At 38.5% G+C, this 23,223-nt stretch overlaps 1 protein-coding gene across 4 annotated transcripts in view; it reads right to left on the bottom strand.

Moving 5' to 3' along the window:
• LOC147174011 (transmembrane protein 132C) overlaps window positions 1-23,223 on the bottom strand; it is a 132,402-nt gene that overhangs the window by 12,236 nt on the left and 96,943 nt on the right. For all 4 annotated transcript variants that reach the window (XM_086076499.1, XM_086076500.1, XM_086076501.1 and 1 more), the window contains exons 5-6: window positions 11,699-11,842; window positions 3,033-3,241 (exon numbers count right to left, since the gene is read on the bottom strand). In XM_086076499.1, the coding sequence (XP_085932625.1) occupies window positions 3,033-3,241; window positions 11,699-11,842 (353 nt within the window). The remainder of the gene's footprint in view (window positions 1-3,032; window positions 3,242-11,698; window positions 11,843-23,223) is intronic.

The raw sequence follows: 23,223 nt of genomic DNA, 5'->3' as shown, positions 1-23,223 counted from the left end.
ATTTGATGAGACAAGGTCTAAAATAAGAAAAACAGATTATTTTAATGGTACGACGGAAGGAAAAGAACCTCAGTCGAACTATTTTTATGAAGTGTTATGCTTGGGTGCTACTCCGACACAAGTTTGTCGTCTGTGAGGGCTTATCTTGTCCCCATTTTGACAAGGATTAGGGAGGGAAGGGGTGAGGCATACATGTAGTGCCAGTCGTAAACTGAGAGGAAAGCTTTTGCAACAATCTGACTAACGTGCCTGATGTTTCTTATTTTCCCTCAGTGCAGCCACAGCTTTGCCGGCCTGGCTTGATAGGAGAAGTTCCATCGAATTAGTACCAGAGCTCCTTGGCTCACTTGCGTCTCGGCTGGTGAAAAGTGGACCATTGGCCTTTCTCTCCGAGAGACAAAGTGTTACTTTAAAAGGTCATGCCTGTTACCCTCTGATAAACAAAGACAGGCAAAGGACAAAGAAAACAAGCAGTTATGTTGGCATCAACAATTATAACACACCCCGGCTGTCCCTACTGATAAAGTCAACCAGCACACCTCTGGGAGTCCTTTACTTTCCTCCCTTCATCCATTTTCTATACCGCTTGTCCTCATTGCTGTCACGGTTGCAGCTGAAGTCTGTCCCAGCTGACTTTGGGCAAGTGGCAGCGAGCACCCTGGACTGGTTGCCAGTCAATCGCAGGGCTGTCACTTCTGTCACTAGAAGGGGGGGCACAAGCAATTAGCACACTGGTGCACAGGATGACTCAAAGTTTTCCAAATGTAATTAGAGCAGAGGTAGACTTATAATTTTTTTCCATCAATTGATGCAATTTGTCACTGTTAGGGTAGAGGTGTTGGCAAATGCTGCTGGTGATGAGCCCCCCAGGGGAGAGATCTGACCTCGATACTGCTCTAATAATGTCTTTCCAACTGATGACTGAGAGGTGCAATGACAGGCCACCTTAAGCTGGCTGTAATGACAAGCTGTATTGCACTGGGTCAGCCATTTTCTGATCACCCTCGTAGTGTCAGTGGGCTTGACAGCGCTCATCATTCACACCTGCTATAATTCAAAATACAGTAGTTACAGTATATCACCAGTGAAAAAAGCAATTATTACTGTCTGAAATGAAACTAGTTTTTCCTCAGAGGACAATTATCCAGTGGCATGTGGTGTATTTGGGTCGTGGGCCTTCAGTTACCCAATGGTCCCGAACCACTGGCCCGTGGCGCAGTGCCATTTCGTATCGGTCTGCACAGAGAGACTTTTTATTTATTTATTTTTTCAGAGCATATACGTCAGCCACCTCCCTACCTTCATCGCTGATTAGCTCCGAAGAGGAATGTGCCTCAGCAGAAAGTCCCCAATGGGGAACAATGTGGAACATACGTCAGCAAACCTCTACATCTGACCTCCATCCCTGTTTGGCGATTACCTTCCGATCAGGTTTTTAAAAACCTCAATAAGACCCCTGTCATAAGCACATTCGGAATACCTCGATTGAACGGGACATTGGTTTGTGTTTTGTGCATGCTCTATTCGTAAGGACTCTTGGCCAAATCCACTAAGATTGCGCTGCATCCCCTAACAGCGGCAAACATAGCTCCACATCTGCACCTGTTAGTTAACGTCCTATACACTAAGGATATTGCTCTGACAGTTGGGAGCAACTTTGCGCCTGATTTACCACACATGGCAATGGATTTGCGCCAAGAACACAGCAGTTTAGTAACAGTTGCGAGAAAAATGAAATCAACACAAAGCGGGCTTGAAGACGGAGCAGGTGCAAAAGTGTTTTCCTCATTTAGCGCCATTAAGCTGTGGACAGGATGACATCATTCATTCATTTAATGTTCTCAAAGTACAAATTATTGACGCGATCATGTTTTAAAAAATATATCTGTCATGTGAAAATGACAAAACCAAAAAGCAAAATGCCCTGCACAAGTGAAAATCCATTTATGAGTTAGCATTTGAAGCCCCTGACTGCACGACACTGCAATTATCATGTAGGGCCTTCTGTATATTACTGTGAGCTAAGAATTGAAGATAGTTAATTTGATCATTTAATGAATTAGCCACATAGAAAATTTCTACATAGAAATAAGTGGGTAAAATAGAATTTAAATTGGTAAGGCACAGAATAAAAAAAAAAAAGAAAATATTTGAGTTTGGCTAATTTACCCTCTTTTGCTCTTGTTTTGGAAATAATTCTAACTTTAAAGGCAGTGATGCTAGATTCCAAATTGCTAAATGAGCAATGTCTGATTTGAATTGCGACGTCCTACCTCAAAAAAGTGTGGAAGAATGGATAAAGCTGCTGTCACCTGCTGTTGGTGCAGTGCCTAAAAGTGACTGGAAAAGCCTACCGCAACAAAATATGATAAATCATAAATACTAAAATCACAATGATTATGTTTTATTTATAGGCCAACTGTGGGTGTATACGTTTATGCGGTTGTTTGTATTTTCTCAATCAGGCTACATTGACATTCTCCAGTGGAATTGAGTTGGACTGACATTCTATTGTACTTTTCTTCTTCGAGTTCAGGTATCTACAACTTCACAGCCCTCTGGAGCGCAGCATTAGTTTCCGGGTTTAGCTCAGTCCGCACTGGTCCATGTTGCTAGCCACTTGTATTTTGCCTTTTGAATTCAAGTGAATCCAGGCTCATGCATAAAGTTTTTTCTTTTTTCTTTTGCCTGCCTTTGCTATTCCCACATCCCTGTAAAACCAGATCACATTTGACCATAGGAAACATTTGACATTTACCATCTGATATCCTTTTACATTCATGTAATTTCTTTGAGTGATTGAAAAAAAAAAGGTCTGTTGAAATTATAACTGGGAACTCATCATTGATTTTTTTTTTCTTACCACAGCTATTACTGTCCTTTTGTACTGCATGTCTATCAAAACTGGTTTTGAATATATTAAAAAGAAGTGATGTACATGGAATCAAATCCCCACGCACACCACATCAATTTTGTTCAAGGGGGGAGGTCACCCAAGTGTCAGTTAATAAGAACATCTTGCAGCACTTTACCTGGGATTGCTGGCCATGATGGGCACCCGCCACCCTTTGATCTGGCTCAGCTCTGTGTCAGACACTTCGATTTGGAGGGGAAGCCGAGGGATCCACACGTTGAGCTCCAGCTGAGCACTCAGGTAGGCGTAGGTGAAGTTCACCGCCATCTTCACTTTGCCCTTCATCTCTTTGCCATTCACAAAAACATAGTCGCACCTCTCTGACACCTGCAAAGGAAGAGGAGTAGGGTCGAAGAGTGACGTTATTTAAAGTTCATCTTTTGCACTACAGCGGGGGATGGTCTGAAAAGTGTGTCCACCCTCCAAGTTAATCGTAAGACTTTACACTCCTGAGCGCTCCCGAGCGCGGCTACTTTGAACAAGATGAAAGGTCCTCTATCTGCTCCACTCTTAGTAAAAAAAGAAGGAAAAAAAGGAGGGCAGCAAGGACATCTTTGAACCTCAAGGAAAAAACAGACTCTTCTTTTAAAGTTGTGCTTACAGCTAAAACAGGTACCAACAGATGGGAACTGGTAAAAGGAGAGCCGTCGTCTCTTGATAAAATGACCAAACTCAAAGCCATCTGTTTCATAAATTGCTTTACAGAAAGAATGGCCAGTCCAATTTCGTGCTACAGAAAGATGCAACTCTATCGCTTTGGCATATTGTCTTTGAACTCCATCTTGGCTTTCGTTTCCACTTATCCAGAATCCTATATTAAAAACTTTGATAAAGCCTTGCAAGCACTACAAACAAATGACACCTTATGGGGTATTTAAAAAAGAAAAGAAAAACAAACAAACATGCACTCTTCCAGAGGTAATTAATCAACGAGGCAAAACCAGATATTGCTTGTTTTCTGGCACTCCGTCAACCTCATTGATCCTATTAAATGGCAACCTTCTATGACTTGAATTAGACGACCGTTCCTCCGCTGTGCGAGACTTTGTACAAAGAGCCATTCAATCAACACACTTTGGCACGACATCTGTCTATCTCTCTGTGACCGGGATGCAAACTTTGTGGTTGTTGGCTTGCTGCTTCCAACATCTCCGCAACACTTTTTACAGTGTGGGGAAATACGGTGTGTCATTAGCAAGGCTGCGCCTTATGTTCAAACGCATCTTATGTTATACATGTCAAAGTTATGAATTCAAACTTGCTGTAGTGAAGAGAGAAATAAACCATACATTAGTATAATATTACTAATAATTGTGAATAGCTACACCAACTGATAGCGTACTTATTGATATGGCACAATCAATCTTCATATAGCTGGTGTTCGGTCGAAACCTTGTGCCTCCAAAATAATCACATTTCAGGAGATCCCAAAAACGACGTTTGTTCAACCATTAACATTGCATCATTAAAGAGAGGAAGCCATTTTCAACACTATAGATTGGTCAATAATTTGTAAATTTAATGACATAGACACATGGAGACTGACCAAAAGTACAGAAAACAATAAAAGAAAAAAGAAAGCGATATGCAGAGTACTATATTATTATTCAGAATAAGATGTTAATATAGGCATATCGTTACCATATAACACATTTTTATATTACTGACAATCACCCAGTTATAAGCAGACAAATCCACCCATTTTTATCCATCTCAGGCTGCCATTTCGACACTTTCTGTCAATGGAAAATATCATGGAACTGTTTACGGCTCACCTGTTTTCTATGTTTGGTCATGTGACGTTCACAAGTTGAACCCTTTGGCACTGTGATGTCATTTTCAATCCAAAATGGCCGCCCCTAAGATGGATTAAAACGGGGTAGATTTTGTTGCCTAATTCATATTTTAATGTTCTAATATTCCACTAATGCAATAATAATAATCAGAATACCGTGTTTAGATGAGCCGGGTCACATGGAACACATTGTTGCAAAAAATATTTTTGACTCGACTCCCCTTTTGATGTGAACATTTCATTCCCAAGAAGAATGATCTTTCTTTTCTTTTTTTTTATCCAGCCATTTTTAGGAGACTTTGCTTTAGGTCCTAGGTACTCAAACCTATTCCAGCTTTCTTGAGGCAGGCACACCCTGGACTGGCTAACTAATGTATGCCACCCAGCACTGCAATCTAATATGGCCAAAGAGAGTTATTCAATGAAGCTTTTGAACATTTCTACAAGGGAGGCATCTCTCCCTTGGCTACAGCCAGTCATGGAGAAGATTGGACGCTCGCAGCGTGAGAGACTGTTTGAAATGATAAAGATGTCAAAGGGGCCCCTGCTTCTTATTACAACTCATTGTTCCGCTCACTGTACTCAGTCTGCTGAGAGTTAGTGTACCTTACACTTAATAATGTCCTTTCTGTGACTCCTGCCGGACTGAGTCACAAAATTCTTGAATAACATCTGGCCAAGGGTATATTGTGGTACGAATGACCACTTGAATGAATCAATTGTCTTGATTGACTGCCACTTGCTTTGATAGCTGCAAGTTGTTCACTTATATATTAAGCCCTCTCTCCAAATAGATGCTGTAGTTCACAGAAACAAACATTCTAAAGTTGAACTGCTAGCTCAGCAGAACTTGGTTGCTAACCAATATTAAAGAATTCATGTTTGGAGTCTTACAAGCCATTTCAACATTTTCTTCTTCCTCACACAGTAAAACAGATCATATAGAGACTACAATTTTCTGGTGATTAGCATTCATTTCTCACTCATCATTTCACAACTGCTTTCACTAAAACTCAATTAAAAAAAGAAATCAGGGAAAGTAAAAATAAACAACCCGGATAATGTGGTAATTCGCACACACTGGTGATGTGGCCATGTTCAGAAGAAACCAATTGCATTTAGGTTCATGTTATTTTTTGAATAGGTGTGAGCACACACCTCCGACCATTTAATGTGCCTCCAATTAACCCCATATACAGTTTGGCTGTTCTAGTAGGCTTTTCCTGACGTCTGTGTAGGCACATGTTACAGCACAAAAGACATCAGAAGAAGGGTACAAAATAATTTCTAATACATTAAATACAAGAACAGTGAAGACAGTCATCAGCAAGTGGAGAAAATATGTCACCAAAGTGAGACTATAAACAACTGGACATCCCTCCAAAGCTGCAGAAAAGTTGTGAAGAAAAGTGGTTGGTGAGGCAGATAGGAGGCCAACAGCAATATTGAAGGATGAACAATTTGGCATCTTCTTTCATATTTCTGGACTATGGTGAAAAGATTGAAGCCCTATCTGACAGAGAAAAAAGCCTCCGGGCCCAGCTACATTGGTAAAAACACTTTAAATCATGTGAGGAAATGTTGTACAGTAGGAGAGACCGGGAAAAGTTGTATCACTTTTTATACTTTTAGATAATTCTTGGAATCAATACATCATATATAAACAAAAGTATATTTTTTGTATTCATGTCATTTTCATAACTAGCAGTTATAAGCCATCAAATAGAGATAGTGAATATGTGACATGTTTCCCCACCAATGGGTAAGTTGTCACAGTATATGGGGTGGATTTTGCAATTCATAAAACTAGAACAAAATTATCATTATTCTCCTCTTTTTGTTTGTTTATCATTGACCTTGAACATTTACCATAGTCAATGAGCAAACCTTAACATAAATATTATGAAATAGATTAGAGTACTTAGGAACTGCTGGCATGTAGGTCATAGCTCTCAAATGCCTGTTTTGCTTCCCTTAAACTGGAAATTTGAGATTAAATTGAATTTAAAAAATAAATAAACAAAGCATTTCGGTTGATGGATGGTTCATCATGAAACTTAAACCAGTTATTATGTTATGTTATAGTAAATAATGAAACAAAACCTGGCAAACTAATTTCCTCACTCTTCAGACTCATCTGAAGAACAATTCTGGCATATGTAAACCGAGTTGCCAGAGGTGCATTTTTCATTGGCCTATTCTTTGCATATGTGACAACAAACCCCAAAATGACTGAGACAAGTTGCCCCAAACTACCATGTTGGCTAATACTCAAGTTTAAAGTTAGCTTAAAACAGAGCAGTGACTGAGGCATGACAAGATGCCTTAATCTCTCCTCTAACGAGTGCACATGATTTGCTGCTCGAATTGATCAATGAACGACATCTGTTTCAAAATATATGAAGTTGAACATTTTTACTTTTGTTTGTGCAAAACAGATAACTGGCAATCATGCCAGCTCACAATGTGCCTAACCATTTATACGAAGAAAACTAGTATTTTACTTTTTCGTTGTGCCCTCTGGTGGAGAGGAAAATTGCCATGTGACAACTTACCCGTGATACCACTAGCCCCAGTCTCCCCTACAGTGAAACAAAGGTTAAACATTTTGGCTATAATACCAAAAGGAATATTTGGCACTAACACAAGACAGCGTATCACCAAAAGAATTCCATACCAACAGGGAAGCATGTTAGTGACATCATTATTATTTTTTTATTCAAGCTCACTATGTGAGGACGCACTGTATAAAATGTGTTTGTTTTTGCAAATGAGAAAAGCCATTTCCCCCTTGGGCTAAAATTACAGTTATTAAATCAAAGAGTGCAATATGTAGATCAGAGAAAATGAGATCAACCACAGTAAAACAAAAAACACGGTGGTCCCCCCCCCCCCCCCTTCGATCTATTTCTGCATCAATAATATAAGCGAAAACAATTGTGAAAAATATGTCAGCTGATACGCAGTACATACCACTTCATGTGTTCTGCTTCCATACCTCCAAATCAGACTATTAACATACAAATATGTGCCGCCTCTTTAACCCTTAACTCATCCGCCAAACACAATGTGAAGTAGACAGTCTCGGTCATTCCATTTCACAAAGAACCGTAAATGTCCGGGAGGATCCACTGGCACATTAATCAGACACATTAGTCAGCTAACGGGAGAATACTTACAACGCACATTAGGGCTGTCTCTGGATCCAGCCCAGGAAATTAACAACTCACCAGACAGAGACAATCCATGGCAGATATGAAACAACGGGACCAGACAGCATGAAGGTGGGCTAAGGCTGTCTTTGCCTTGACAGAAGCAATTAACCACTCAGACTCGTCTACACTGGCAACACTGCTCACTTCAATGCATTAGGTGCATGTTTAGTCCATGGAAATGGTGGTTGGAAGAGCCTCTTCATACACTATAATGGCAAATGGCCAAAGCCTTACACAGATAATAACACACACAGTAAGAGTGCGACATTGTACTGTGAACAGCATGAGTAAAAATGAAAAGAGGCAGAGTTAATGAACAGGATTAATCAAACAGGGGCCTCTTGGGATTTTAATGTCTGTTGATGAAACCCACCAACCCTTTTAAATGGCAGTGGATGGATGCGCAAACCTGCTTTCAAACAATATATAAATTGTGGAAATAATTGTCAATTCAAAGATAAATAATTAGGTCATTGGAAAATTTACTATCAAATATGGTGTAATGTAGCCAACTCCTTACCACTGCATATTAGCACTTAACAGAGACGGATTCAATTAAAACTATTTATTTCCCTCAGTATGACCTTTGTAATGCCAAAAATCCCGAATTTCTATACAGATATTCCAAGTATTGCATGACTATCAAAATGGGGCATACATGAAATAATTCTGACCAATCAGAATCATCCTTTCAGTATTAGCCTAGCAAAAAGAATGTTTTGTTTACGCCACGAAGGATTATATTACAGACTCTTACATATGTGTAATGATGTAGCTGTTAATTAAATCTGCAGCTACAGACAACCCCAAGATTTCTGTTGACATGATGCGTTTTCCTTGTTTTGCTACAGCTGATTCGTTTCATTAATTGTATTAATTTTTTTTACTTCTGTCATAGAGCCGTCACCCCCCCCCCCTTCTCAAGAAAAGCATAAAAAAAAAAAAAATAATAACATTAATTCTAACAGGGAAGCAGTGTTATTTTTGACAGTAAATTTTTGTTTAGTTTTAGATTTAATCTTTTGACTAAATTTTAATGAAAGATTCAGTCATAATTTAGTCACGCGGTTGTTTTAACCCAATTTTAATCGACGAAATAAAAGAGCAATTTTAGTTGACGAAAGAAAGAACAATTTTAAATTTCAAATGTTGTTGATGTTTTCCTTCAGCATACATTTAAAAAAGAATTACAGAACATTTTAACATTTATTTGTAACTGTAGTTTAAAGGATCTTTGTGCAGTTTGTCACTTTTTTTTTTTTTATTCGTGACCGCCACCTCTGGCCTAAAGCGTAACTGCAGCATCTGCTTAAATAAAAGTGAGAGTGTGCTCAAACAAGTAACAAATGGAGTCGTCGACATTAAAGAAATGAATGAAATGAGAAGATTGAGATCACCGAGGTGAAAAGTTCCTCCTTTGCGCTGTGGGGATCTGTTCATTGTTAGAAGATATACGGTAAAAGCTAAACACCGACATTATATCAAAAACTGTCAATGTATGCAGTTATGACCTGTGCAGCTTTGTCCACAGATTACTAACCTTTTGCTTGCCCCACATGAAATACTAATGAAAACAAACTGTGTAAAGATATGATGTAAAATACGAGACTTTTGAGGCACTCAGCAGAAGCGCCACACTTGTCCTTTCGATATAAGGCTGTTTATGCGAGGGGCAGGCTGGATGCGGTAGTTTATACGCTCGGTCCTTGAGCTGCCAAAACTATAAATTTGGAAAGAGGACAGTTCGTGCAAAATAATGAGGCCAGGGCATTATTATTATCTTCACGTCAGACAAGATTTGTGGAAGCAAGACGAAACTCTACAGAGGTTAAAAGGAACGAAAATGTGACCTTGGGTGACCTTTCCTTTTGCAAATTCACTATGATCACAAGGCCACAAGTGAGTGCATCATTTTATGTGCACAGTGATTCATTATTCAGGTTTAATGTCACTATGTGTTTCCATTCACTGAGAGCAATGAGCATGCAGGATGAATGCTCTGACCCAAGATCCCACAGGCGGAGCTGCGACTTTTTCCTTTGCAACATCTTTGCCGACAGTTTAATTTCCCTGCGGAACTCTCCTTAACAATCCAAATTCCCATATTGGGCATGATGAAGTGGATCCAAGTGACAAAATATCCTCCTTTTTGACTTTGTGCTGTCATATAACTTTTTAAAGGGCATTACTTGAACTTGATCTGCCTCATCATGCCGTCCATTCGGAGACTGACAGTTAAAAAAAAAAAAGGACAAACTAAAGTGGAAGGAGCTCTTTGCGCAGCAGGGCGGCACATCAAGATGCCGCTGTGCAACTTCTTAACCACTTCTCTCACCAGAAACACAGCCCCACTGTTTCACATAGATTATTCAGGAGTTTCTACAGAAACAAAGTTGCTGATTCGAGGCTCAACTTTCCTCCGTTGTCAGGGATGGATTGTGTTGTTGAGTCTTGTGACCCAGGTTTGAGAGGCCCTCTAAAAATACGAGACGACTGGAATAAGCTGTCAGCCGTGAATGAATATCAAACACTCTTTCATGCGCTTTCCTGGTGTTTGTTTGATACTTTCAGAAGAATTTAGACAGAATTGCTAAACATAGAAATCATTGCATCTGCAACATATTGATATCAAATGTTTATCATTTGGTATTTGTCAGACAATGAACACATTTGTTTTTGACACTTACTGAGCTGGGTTTGATAGTGACAAATTACTGAATGTAAGATGTCTTAGTATCCGCTATGCTTATGTTACACGGTATATTTATCGCTGGGGTCGCGCCTATGCCACAATTTTGGTAAATGTCATACACACACACAAATCTACACTACTGACCCTTCTCTTATGTTAATTGAATTTGATTAGAGGGAAGTCTTTTTTACTAGGGGTGTCAAAACTAGTGCATTCATTTTGAGTTAATTAATCAAATTTTTTTTTTTTACATGTGATTATTGACTGCCCCTTACTTGGAAAGCCTTTATTGGCGGAATTCCAGTCGCAACGCGGCAGACACGTCCGCATCAAAATTTAGCAGTAATAAATTTTAAAATAATGCATACATTTGTGGAGACTGGGGTCAAATTGTATTTTACAATTTAAAAATGTTGTATAATTTCACAAGTTACTTCATGTTAAAGAATAGAAAGCTCTTAATATGAAAAGAAAAATACACTTTGCTGTCACCAACGTCCGACAAATGCAATTATGCCATCTAGTGGCAGATAAATGACCTCAACACAAATCAATATCACACTAACGACATCTTATTAATCGTAACTCAATTATATGAATTATTAATAAATTACTCTCAATGACTAAAAGATGCAGCCATATTTCTATTAGTTTAAATTTTTTTTCCCACTTTTATATTAACAAGAGTATGAAAAAATTATTTTATTGTACATTTTATTGTAAATTTAGAACAGATATGATTAATCGTAAGTTAACTATTGAAGTCCTGCGATTATTTGCGATTACAAATTTTAATCACCTGACACCCTACTTTTTATACAACTGGCTTTTGATGAAAAAAAACTGTATCAAACATTTAGGACAGAACAAGTATAAACTCAAATGACAAAATAACTAGAGTTAAGGAGGATCACTATTGTGCCCCGTAAATCTGACACAACGATCTTCTAAACTAAATGTGTACTTGCATATCATGTTTGCGGTTGCACTTAGGTGGTGTAAAAATCCCATCAATCTTTTTTTATAGCAGAAAAATGAAACTTATATTTCGTTATGGAATTGATGAGTATCATGTCACTAACCTTGACCACATCTTCATCTGTGGTGCGACACTGCACTTCTTCAGAGACATCAATAACGGAAGCGTCTATTCCGACGGTTACCACCTTCACAGGGACAGCAACAGTCTTCCCAGTCAGGACTGCTGTGTTTAAAATTTCAGTATCCTACGGAGGGAAAACAGGAAACAAAATTAGTGCATTAATAGGAACACATTTGCCAGGTCTGGAATCAAACAGTATCAAGAATTTAGAGCTGGCAAGATCAGGCTCTAATTAATCTTCTAGTGATATTTTACATTTTATTTTAACCTGCATTGCTCTGATTTGTGAGGTTCAGCGAGGAATATGAACAGTTATGCATACATCGTTAATATTTAAGACAATAATTATGAATATCTGTTCTCCACCTGCTACGATAACCTCAGCCAGTAAATTCACAGGCATTGTTAGTGTGGCAATGTGAATGCTAAGTCAATATAATTATAGATTGGATGATAACGTTTCATTTAGGTTTGACTCAATTAGCAGCAGGTACATAATTCATGTCTTTTTGTTTGCACATTTTCTGTGACTGACTCAGACATCACTCATAGAGTCATAAAGCCAGTCAATGTTTCCTGTTAAGCGGTTTGATCCAGCTTGAATAGATGATTTCTATGGAGGACGACATTTTGAAGGGCATCTTTTTGTGAATTGCACTAATTGGGAGAATGTAGAAATGTTTTCGTCATTGGAATGAGATTCCTATAGAATTTCAATGACACCTCAAGAGTTTGGTGGCTGGAAGTAATATACCAAAGAGTAACACGGCAATAAAGAATAAAATGTAGCAAGTTTTACGACAGACTGTTCCTTGTATAATTTATTAGTGAACTTAAATGATTATCTGTGATAGGGTGTTACTTGAATTTAAAATCGGAATAATTAAAAGCTCAAACAGCTTTCTTGAACAGTGGTCTTGTGAAGGACCACCGACAACCAAACCCTAACCACGTGGTCGCATTTGACCGAACCACTTTGTTTTTCTTGTGGGGAAAAAATATTGTCGTAAGAGAGCAACATTTTGCCAGGTCATCAAACAGGACTTATTTTAGTTCACTGTGAAAAAAAAACCAATAATAAAAAAATTAACTTATTTTTTTTTTAAGATTAAAAGACTAAACAAGTCAGTATGCCTAAATGCAGTTGAATCAATGCTCATTTTGCTATGAAATCTGATTCCAAAATTTACTGTATATCCTAACTTGTGTAGCAGTTCCCATGACATTTTTCGCGAGTACATTAGCGCGGTTACAATAAACCTGGTAAAGAAGTGCACGCAGACATACACATCTATGCCAGTTGGAGAATTCAAAGAGCGTGCCACTTCTGCCATGTATTGACGCCTCTTTTCTCACAGGCCTTCTGAGTGATCATTCTGCTTCCGGGCAGACTAATACCCTAAAGCATCCATCTTCTTCAAGACCCCGGGGCCTCACAGTGTCTTGTCCCTGCGGCTGGGTTGCTATCACAAAGCTGGACTTGTTATTGTTAAGTGCTGCAAATCTCAAAATGACAAAATGGCAACACAGAGAATTTTGAATTCGATGAAAAGCAAAGAATCGGATGCAAATAAGGAGAGAATACTGAGCCTATCAGTTTTAATTGGGTTTCTAAAAAGCACAAATGACAGCCTCAGTTCTTTAAACACTGTCAGCTCTGCCTCATCATTCTGAACACAAATCTTAACCTTTAATCACCCATGCCCACATTTGCACACTGGGGTTGTCACAGAAGATAATGAGGGCCCATTAAGATATGTTTGTGGTAAGATTTGCTCTTTGCAGTCACCCACTGAACACCGATTCAGTCTCAGAGAAATTACTCCTCAATTAGGTGGCCGGCTATAGAATTCTCGGAAGCACGGTAATGTCTGACTTTAAAGAATGCTACCAACAGACAACCTGGAAAACGTCTCTAATGGAGTAATGCTTTCAAGATGCTCTTAAATGAACAGATTGTACTGTTTTTGTTATTTTCTGAGGAGTTGCCAGCACTGCAGAAACTCTTCTTTATAATAAAAATCGAATATGTTGACATTGACCGTCACAGTGAAACATTTTAAACACAAAGCTCTTAATATTTTGGGTTCACATACAATTTTCAGGAATCTGGACCCAAAAATATATGCAGTAGGAGTATTTGTAGATTTGCATTTGACACTATAGATCTTCATGTACTAGTTAGGAAACTTGAGAAATATGGAATTAGAGGAGTTAACACTCCACTGGTTGACAAATTATCTAATAGGAATCAATTTGTGCAACTGGGTATTATTACTTGTGGAGTCCCACAAAGGTTGGTTTTGGGACCAAAATCGTTTATTATGTTCATAAATGACATTTGTATGCTTTCGAAAATCTTCAAGTTTGTGCTATTTGCAAATGACACAAACATTTTCTGTTTTCGGTGGTCACCAAATAATTAAATTAAATTAAATAATTTGACTCAAACAAACTTTCACTAAATCTGAATAAAACCAAACTGATGTTGTTTGGAAATCGTAAAATAAATACACAAATAATACTGAAGATTAATAACATTCAAAATGAACAGGTTTATGAAAACAAATTTCTGGGTCTGGAAAGCCCATATAAAACATTTTGAATTGTTGGGAAAGACCAGACACATATTAAATGAGAAAACCAGCCATAAGAATAATAAAACACGTAGGGTACCTTGAACACGCCAATAAACTATTTTTAAAATTACGCACACTAAAGCTTAGGGATCTGGCAGATTTTAAAACTGGACAAATAATGTATCGGGCAAATAATATAATGCTGCCCGGCAAGTTGCAAAAAATATTTACACATAGAAAGGGGGGTGTAAATAAAGTAGGGGTGTCAAAATTAGTGCATTCATTTTGAGTTAATTTAAAGTTCCTTTAACGCCGCTAATTTTCTTAACGCACAATTAATGGCCACCCCTTACTTGGAAAGCCTGTACTGAGGGAATTCCAGTTGCAACACAGCATATTTTGCATGTCAAAATTTAGCGGTCATACATTTAATAATAATGCATATATTTATGGAGACTGGGGTCCAATTGTATTTTATAATTTTAAAAATGTGCATAATTTCACAGGTTACTTCATGGATAGCTCTTAATCCGAAAAGAAAAATGCACTGAGCTGTCACCAATGTCTTACAAATGCAATTATGCCATTTAGTGGCAGAAAAATGACCTAAACACAAATCAATATCACACTCATTTTTATATTTTATTGTACATTTTATTGTACATTTAGAACAAATATAACATTTGTGATTAATCGTGAGTTAACTTTTGAAGCCATGCGATTAATTATGATTTTTTTTTAAATGATTGCCTGACCCCTAAAATAAACATAACTTTCTTTTGTGTATATAATGCTTTAACATTTTACACTTGTCTGTCTGTCACTAAGGAACCACAGCCCTAAAGCATCAATTTGATAGAATCTACTTTGCATTTGACTGAGCTTACCATTAACTGAGGCAATAGGTACAAATTTATAACAAAAGACACCACACAAAGATTTTCATTGCACGAAGACAGCATAGAGCATGAAAGTTCTAATACGACATGGAAGGATGTACTGTATACCCATCCTTTCACGCTCCCCTGAGTCAATTCTCCTTTAAATTAATTCTTCGTCTGCCAGGATTTCCCGAGGGTAGTCTATTATAAATGATTTGGTAAATGGTTGAGAAGTGGTGAAAGCCGAGGCTAATGTTAGATTAATGCGGCTGAAGATGACCCAGCAGGCTGAGAGCAAGCTGAGAGCGGTGCACTAATAAGCCTCGGTGGGATCTCACACGGATGCATCAATGGGCCACACACGAAGACATGGGCAGCACAATTAACTGCAAAAATGGCCACTAATGAGTCGAGTTGGCAGGGGTTCCCATTCAGCGCTTTCTGAATGAAAATGCAATAACACTGACGCCTGTGAAGGAAATAATTTTACTGCGAGACTAGAGTTCAAAGTTGCACAGTTCACAAAGTAATAGATGATGGTTTACATCTGCACTGCATCACGGAATAGCTCACTGTCATAAACGATTGTATTTTTTGGGGTGAGATTTGTGTCACCCCATTTCAGTCCCATTGTTTCATGGAAATGATGATTCTCTTGGTGTTAAATCAGCCCCCGCCCCCACACACACACTACACACTATCGTTTCCCAATGGTTATACCAAAAAGTAGTAATTGGCCATTAGCAAATGTTAATTTTTTTCCAAACAGACCCGAACCGTACTACTTGAATGTGCATAGATTCAGAGTATTTTAAGGTATAAGCACACTTTCCACATCGCTTCCTTGTTTGTGCTGCTCTTCCGAGCCAATGCACCTCACAGTATTAGAGATGTCTTTGTGTCTTATAATCTGGGGAGAAGTGGCTGTCTGCTTTATCAAGGATCTCTTTTTTAGCATTCAGCACACCGCGGTTGCTGGTAATGTGTTCTGGGCCGTAATTTCTGCCGTGTCTCGGCTGGATCTGAAAATAAGTGAGATTTATGGTGTCAGCCTGAGTGACATGGGCAGCATGAGAAATAGCAACACCGCCCAGTCTGGTGTCGTGATTAGCTTCTCCTCGTCCGTCGTGATGCAGCTGCACTCTGACCTGGCCATCCTGGTTGCATCTGCTACAAATGAGCAAACATGGCAGAGCCAGAACTTAGATTAGAACTTGTGCTGGAGCTATGACCTCGCGGACGGGCATGCTGAATTCGATCACAAACTCAAAGAGCTACAGTTTAGCGCGGCATATTTCACAAAATTCACTACACTTCCTTTCATTTAAAACATGAGTTATATTGTCATCCTTTGTTCCGCAGATCATGATCACCCAGTGTTAGAGGTGTTCAGGCGAATTTTCACAATACATTTAGGAACACCTCTACTACTCACTTTGGCAAACAATAAAAAATGATTAACCCGGTCAAAAGCCTTCGAGGCATCAATAAAACTCATTAAAACTGAAGAATTCTTATCTCGATACGTGTTTACAATTTATTTTAATGAATATATGGCCAAGTCTGTGCCATGCTTAGCTTTGAAACCAAATTGATTATCGATATTGATATCAGAACAGCCAACTTTTCCCGCTTATCCTTATCCTTAACTCATTCACTGCCATCGCCGGCTATAAACGTCAAAAATTCATTTGAACTATTTCTATTAGTTTAACATTTTTTCCCCACTTTTGTTAACAAGAGTATGAAAACCTAGATTTTTTTATTCTACATTTAGAACAGATGTAAAATTTGTGATTAATGGTGAGTTAACTAATGAAGTCATGTGAATGATTACAATAAAAAAATATATATTAAATTAATTAAATTAAAGTAAAAAAAAGAAGAAATTATTATTAAAAATTAGGGCTATCAGGCAATTATTATTTTTTAATTGTAATTAATCGCATAACTTCAATAGTTAACTCACGATTAATCACATATTTTATATCTGTTCTAAATGTACAATAAAAAAAATCTAGGTTTTCATACTCTTGTTAACAAAAGTGGAACAAAAATGTGAAACGAAATGAAATAGTTAAAATGAACTTTTGACGTCTATAGCCGTCAATGGCAGTGAATGAGTTAAGAAGGCATTCAATTGTTGAAGATGTATTTAAATAATGAGATAATATACATCTGTGAGCAAAGGGGCCACATCTGTACCATAAATCTGTTATACATACTTCACAACCCTTGATGGCATTTTATCATTTATCATGTCCTGTCAAGAACAAATGATATCAAATAAAATATGACAAATGTTTGGCTAACGGGCAATAAATGAAATATCTTCACTTCTGATCAACAGCCCCATCCCTTGATGATAAATTATAAAATAGAGAAGCAAAAGGACAGTAAAATGGGGCCGGAGGAGAGCTGCTTATGAGCTTTAGACATTCAACACAAATTAGACAGTGTCCCAGCGCTTTTAAGATGACCTTCCATCAGTTTTCCTCCTCATGCACAGCGTGAAACCTCTACTTCCTTATTCCAGTGTTTAATTGGTCAGAAGTAAGACACATGGAAAAGAGTGGGAATAAAGAACATGGAAGCCCCATGCGGAGTGATACATCACTGCATGACAGCACATTGAAGGAGCCGCGCTTGCAAAGAAGCCAACATGTCGCCTTTTAATGAGCCTCCCTCTTTGCTCCACAGTATTCCCATTTCTTCCGATTGGTGCTCCTCCAAGGATAAACCCGTCTTCAGCTCCTAGGATCTAAGTGGCTGCGGTCAGCGCATGGCTCACAAATAGACCAGGCTGCCTTATAAAACAGCTTAACCTGCTATTCAGTAGCGGACAGTGCCCTTTCTGAGGTACATGCCACTAAGAGACACGAGCTGCTCATTACTGCTGAGCAAGGTAAGGAGAAGATTAACTTGGCACATGGCCAGACAATGGTTGGTTTCAGAAAGTAGCACCAGAAGAGGAGAGCTAATGAGGCATCAAGATGATCATCACATGAACGGGAAGAACTGGCAGCTCTAAATTAGCAGGTGTGTCAAGGTTCACTATGGTGAGCGTCTCAAACAAGAAAGGGACATCGCCGAAAGGTTGCCTAATTTCCCATCGTAGTTCACCTTAAAGGTTAACCATATTATTTTGAGAATGGGAGTGAGATGAACTGGTGTGTCAAGCCACATGTACATTCAGTCACTCAAAAGTTGTGTCTTTCATTTTAACGTCATCATAAAGTTGGAATGTCTGCTCATTTGTCAACACATATCATCGCCAAGATTGAAAAGAATGTTTCTCATTCAGGATCGGCGAACCGTTCTTAACACAAATCAGTCCCTTTAACCCCCATCCCAGATCAATTATGTAAAGTTATTGCCAGAAGATCATAGCACGAAGTGTTTGATCAGCTTTCTCTGGTGTCATCACAACACCCTGGGGGTATTTTTCCTTTTGTTTGAGGATTGTTATTATGATTAGATATGACCAGCATTATAGTCAGTAATTGTATTTCTTCGGATTGCAGCTTGTGATTACGTGTTATTTAACTCATTCACTGCCACAAATTCATTATAAAAAAAAAGATTATTAAAAATTTGCGGCGACAAATAATTAAATGTTTTAATTGTAAATAATTGCATGACTTCACTACTAACTCACGATTAATCGCAAATGTTATATCTGTTCTAAATGTACAATAAAAACAAATTCTAGGTTTTCATACTCATACATAAAAATAGTTCAAATGAATTATTGACGTTTATAGCCGTCAATGGCAGTGACTGAATAAAAAAAAAGATTAATAAAAACTTGGGGCGTCAGGAAATTAAAGTTTTAATCGTAATTAATCGCATGACTTCACTAGTTAACTCATGATTAATAATTTTTTTTATATCTGTTCTAAATGTACTCGAAGTGGGAATTTTTTTTTAACTAAATGAAATAGTTCAATACATTTTTGACGTTTATAGCCGTCAATGGCAGTGAATGAGTTAATAATATATTTTCAAGTGTAAATTGCAATGTTCATGGCGTGAGACTTTACCCCAGAGTACCGTATTCAGTATCGCAAGGTCCCAAAGCCTCAGAAACAACTTTGTATCCTTTTACCGACTGATGGATTTCAAATTCTTTCTTATTCTTTCCTTATGATCGTAGCATAAAAGGTTTGTTTTGTTAGATCCTTCAAATGATCTGACAGGTACCATTTAAGTGATTTTTTGATTCAACAAATCTGGTTGTATCAGGCACATCTAGTGTGTCATGATCTGTGTTTTTGCTGATTTGGTCTGGATTTTATTTAGTTTTAGAATTTTCTCCCTGCGTCCCTTTTTCTCAAGTCTCTCTCTAGGTTTTTGTGTCCACCTGTTGCCGTTGGTCTTTTGTGTCTTCCAATTAGCTTCCTCAGCCATTCATGTCTTGTCCCTGTCTCATCAGTTTCCTTTTATTTCGTTCACTGGTTTCTTTCCGTCATTGTTGAAGTCAAGTCATTTTGAGCCTTTTCCTAGTGCTATTGATCTTTCTTGATTTCGTCTTTTCATTTCTCCCTGTTCCTTGGTTGTATTTTTGATCTTTTGAAATTATATTAATTTTCATGCAAATTATATTTAAGATGGGTGATTTGGAAACTAAATTTTGTGTGTACTTTGTGAGATACACAATTTTTTTTAATTTTTTTAAATAAATAAAATACTGTCATCAGAAAACAGGAAAGGGGCGAATACTTTTTCTGTCTACTGTTTGTTTAGCTATCGTTTTCTTACCTATAAACTTAGAGCTGAAATATCTTCATTCATTCATCTCATCCACTACATTATACACTTTATACTACACACTTCATATTTTATTGTCACTGGGTTGATTCAGCTGAGTGAATGTAATCATTTCAGTGACATTTCTGAGCGACAGGTCAAAAAATAAAAAGCTTGTTGAAAATAAGAAAATGCATTGTGAGCGGATTCTAGGGCTTATTAGATTCATTGGTGAACTTGAAATTCATGCAAGTTCTGCTTTCACTTCAAAATAAAATGTGTTTCTGGAATGCTCTCAGCATCAGTGAGTTTTTGAATATTGACATTTCATGGACGGTATTGATGATTCAGTCAACACCAAACTGCTCTCCAATGTAAATGAGTTTTGAGGGACATGATTTATGGGTAAACTTTGCAGAGAAGCATCATAGTGACACCTTGCTGACATGACAAATGCACCCGCAATTATTAATTCCGCTCTACTTTGTAGTCTGTGTACATTAAAAAAGCTTGTTGATTTCCCCTATTTTTATGCAGTGTTTGCAAACTAGCGGTGAATATACAGCCTACACGTGCATGGAGGGAGTTAGTGTCTCCAAAAGATAGTTTGTAGAATTGAGTGCGGGTTGGTGCGGAGGCAGTAGGATGCAACTCTCTTGATCCCAGTGGCAATGAATTGCACCTCATGCTGTGAAAACGAGCATGTGAATAAAACATAAGTTCAATTGGAAGGGGTACGATGTAAGTTTATAGGACAAATCCTCTGCAATTCTCATGAATTCCATACCTGTAATGCACGTGGATCAACGTGTCAGGAGGCAGGAGTGAGAGACCCTTGTGAATGTCAACAACGGGGGGTGGGGGGGGGGGGGTTATCTGAGGCGGAATCAAGGTCAGGCGCCAGGGACACGGACATTTCTCTTCTCACCTCATGAGTGAGAGCGCTGCGGGGGCTCGGGGGAGGGAGGTGCCCGGAGCTTTGGCCGATGCTGACCATGGTACAGTGAGATGCCTCCGTGGTGCTCCTGCTGATTTGCCCATTGAGCCTGGGCCCAGAGGCCGGAAAACAACTATTCTCACACCATTCTTGCTCATCTCCAGCCCACTAACTATTTCGCTCGGTTGATCGAAAAAAGAGTTCTTCACCAACAGCCAAGCACGCTTCTGGGTTACGACCTCCTGATCCCTGGTCGGATTTCTGATCGAGATCTATACTGCCAGCTTCGCTTGATTTAGCTTGGCTTATCTGCCCTCTGGACACAGACAACTCTGAGTGGGCACAAAGGTCGGCCTCACTTTAGAGTCCATTACCACCAAGAAATAGGCACTTCTTCCCAAAGCTCAGCGAGCCTGGGCATACATCAGCGTGAACACAAGTGGTCTGTTAGCAGCAGGGAATAGGATATGCGGGAGAATGTGAAGCCTGTTTTTATCAACACCAGCATTTTTCGTACCTGTTTTTTGTCCTTCAGTCCAAACGTTTCTCAAAAGGTGAAAGAGAACAGAAAATCTACTAAATTGGCAAAACAACACCATTGAGAGAAGATGACTAAAAAGGCTTTCCTACCGGTACACAACTGAGCTTTTTTCTGTAAATTATTGTAATGTAAACATGTCATTTTGAAGTATGGGATGTTGACTAATAATTATTTGCTGTCAATGATTGCAACTGGAGCAGCAGAACCAATTGAGTGAATCCTGCAATCAAATGCCAAACAGGGTTTGAGGGTGTAATTTAAAACATAAGTCCATGGATTCACTTTTGCACTCACAAAAAAAAAAATATATATATATATTATAATAATAATAATAAAAAACATGTTGGTTTACAGTGCAAATACGCATATTTGCAATCTACTTTTTTAGGTTCAATAAATTGGGTGTAGACACACTCATTTTTTCAATTATTATGCTGTTCAGTCTCAGGCAACAACTGGAAGACAAAAGGATGAGGTTGACTGGTTTAAGTATAGGATGGGCGAGTTTATTTCATTTTCATTTTTGTATTTAATTCAGGCAAAATATCCCAATTGACATCGGTAACAAAGATGTAAAGAAAAGTACATGCTGCCTGAAAAGGAGTGGGGAGAAGAAAACTTCTAGAGAAGAAGAAGAAAGTTCCAACACTAGGTATCAGTATCGGGCCAATACTTGACCTTATTTCAATGTATCTGTACACATGATACCAATATCAGGAACTAGAAATTAGAAGGAAAAAAAATGGCATTATTTTCATGCTATACTGGGGTATATGCCATTGTTTTTTTGTGGAAATGTTGTCAAAATTACTAGTGGTATCGGTACTTGGCATCAGCATCAGTGACTACTCAAGAGTTAAGTACTTACACTGGTTACGGACCGAAAAAAGTGTTATTGAACATCCCTTACATGGAATGTGGGACCCTGTTCAAGTGTGTGCTTCTGTTACATTACATTACTACACCACTTATGAATTAATACAGCCTAACACTTCATAATCATCCTCTAATCTTGACTGCATGAATTCCGATGAAAATCCCACTTGACGTTTATCCATCAGGCAAGTATTGAATTGCATTGTAGTAACACTGTGAGTCTAAAACAGCATGTGCGAGCCAATAATGGACCGTAAAGATTAGAAACCTGACAGGTAAGATGCGCAGTGGCGCATACGGCGAAAAAACATCATTGCACAAAGTATGTCATTATTGCTTTATATGCTACATGTCTTCTGGATTATCATATAAATGCTTGTTCGTATATCTGCCGATGTTTTTGACAAATAGCTTTCATGCGTTCACTCTCGTGTGTAGACAAGATGTGCACTGCGGAGTGAATGGAATCCTGGAATAAAATGAGACATTTCGTCGGCGGGTGTTGATCGATGACTTTACCATGGGAATGCAGTAGTGACCGCAAACACGATGTATTGTTTAAGAATGCATTGGAAGCCGCATGTGAACACCAACGGCTGCTTTCACTCGTCCTCATCTCCATGCATGCGCAGCGTGAGCCAGAGAGCACAGTTTGGTGCCCGGGCTGGAACAGGAAGACGGATGTGTCCAGATATGATGTATGCCCTGTCCCCCTGCTCCCTCTCCATCATCACACATCCACAGCATGGGTAATGAAGATGAGGGCAGGCTGGACAGGAGTGTGTTACTCTACAATGGCGAAAGATAATGGAGCAGCCTCCTACTGTGCAGAGGAATCCGCTCAGACATCCAATTACAGCCTTTAAGATTCATCTCGAGATGACCTAAAAAAAACACAGCTCCTTCAAGTATAATGAAACGCAGCAACACATGGGGACGAAA

This window comes from Leptonotus elevatus, chromosome 5 (assembly GCF_054856555.1).
Source record: "Leptonotus elevatus isolate MCC_2025b chromosome 5, RoL_Lele_1.0, whole genome shotgun sequence".
NCBI lineage: Eukaryota > Metazoa > Chordata > Actinopteri > Syngnathiformes > Syngnathidae > Leptonotus > Leptonotus elevatus.
The sequence above is the reverse complement of the archived record's forward strand: the minus strand, read 5'-3'. Positions and strand labels throughout refer to the sequence as shown.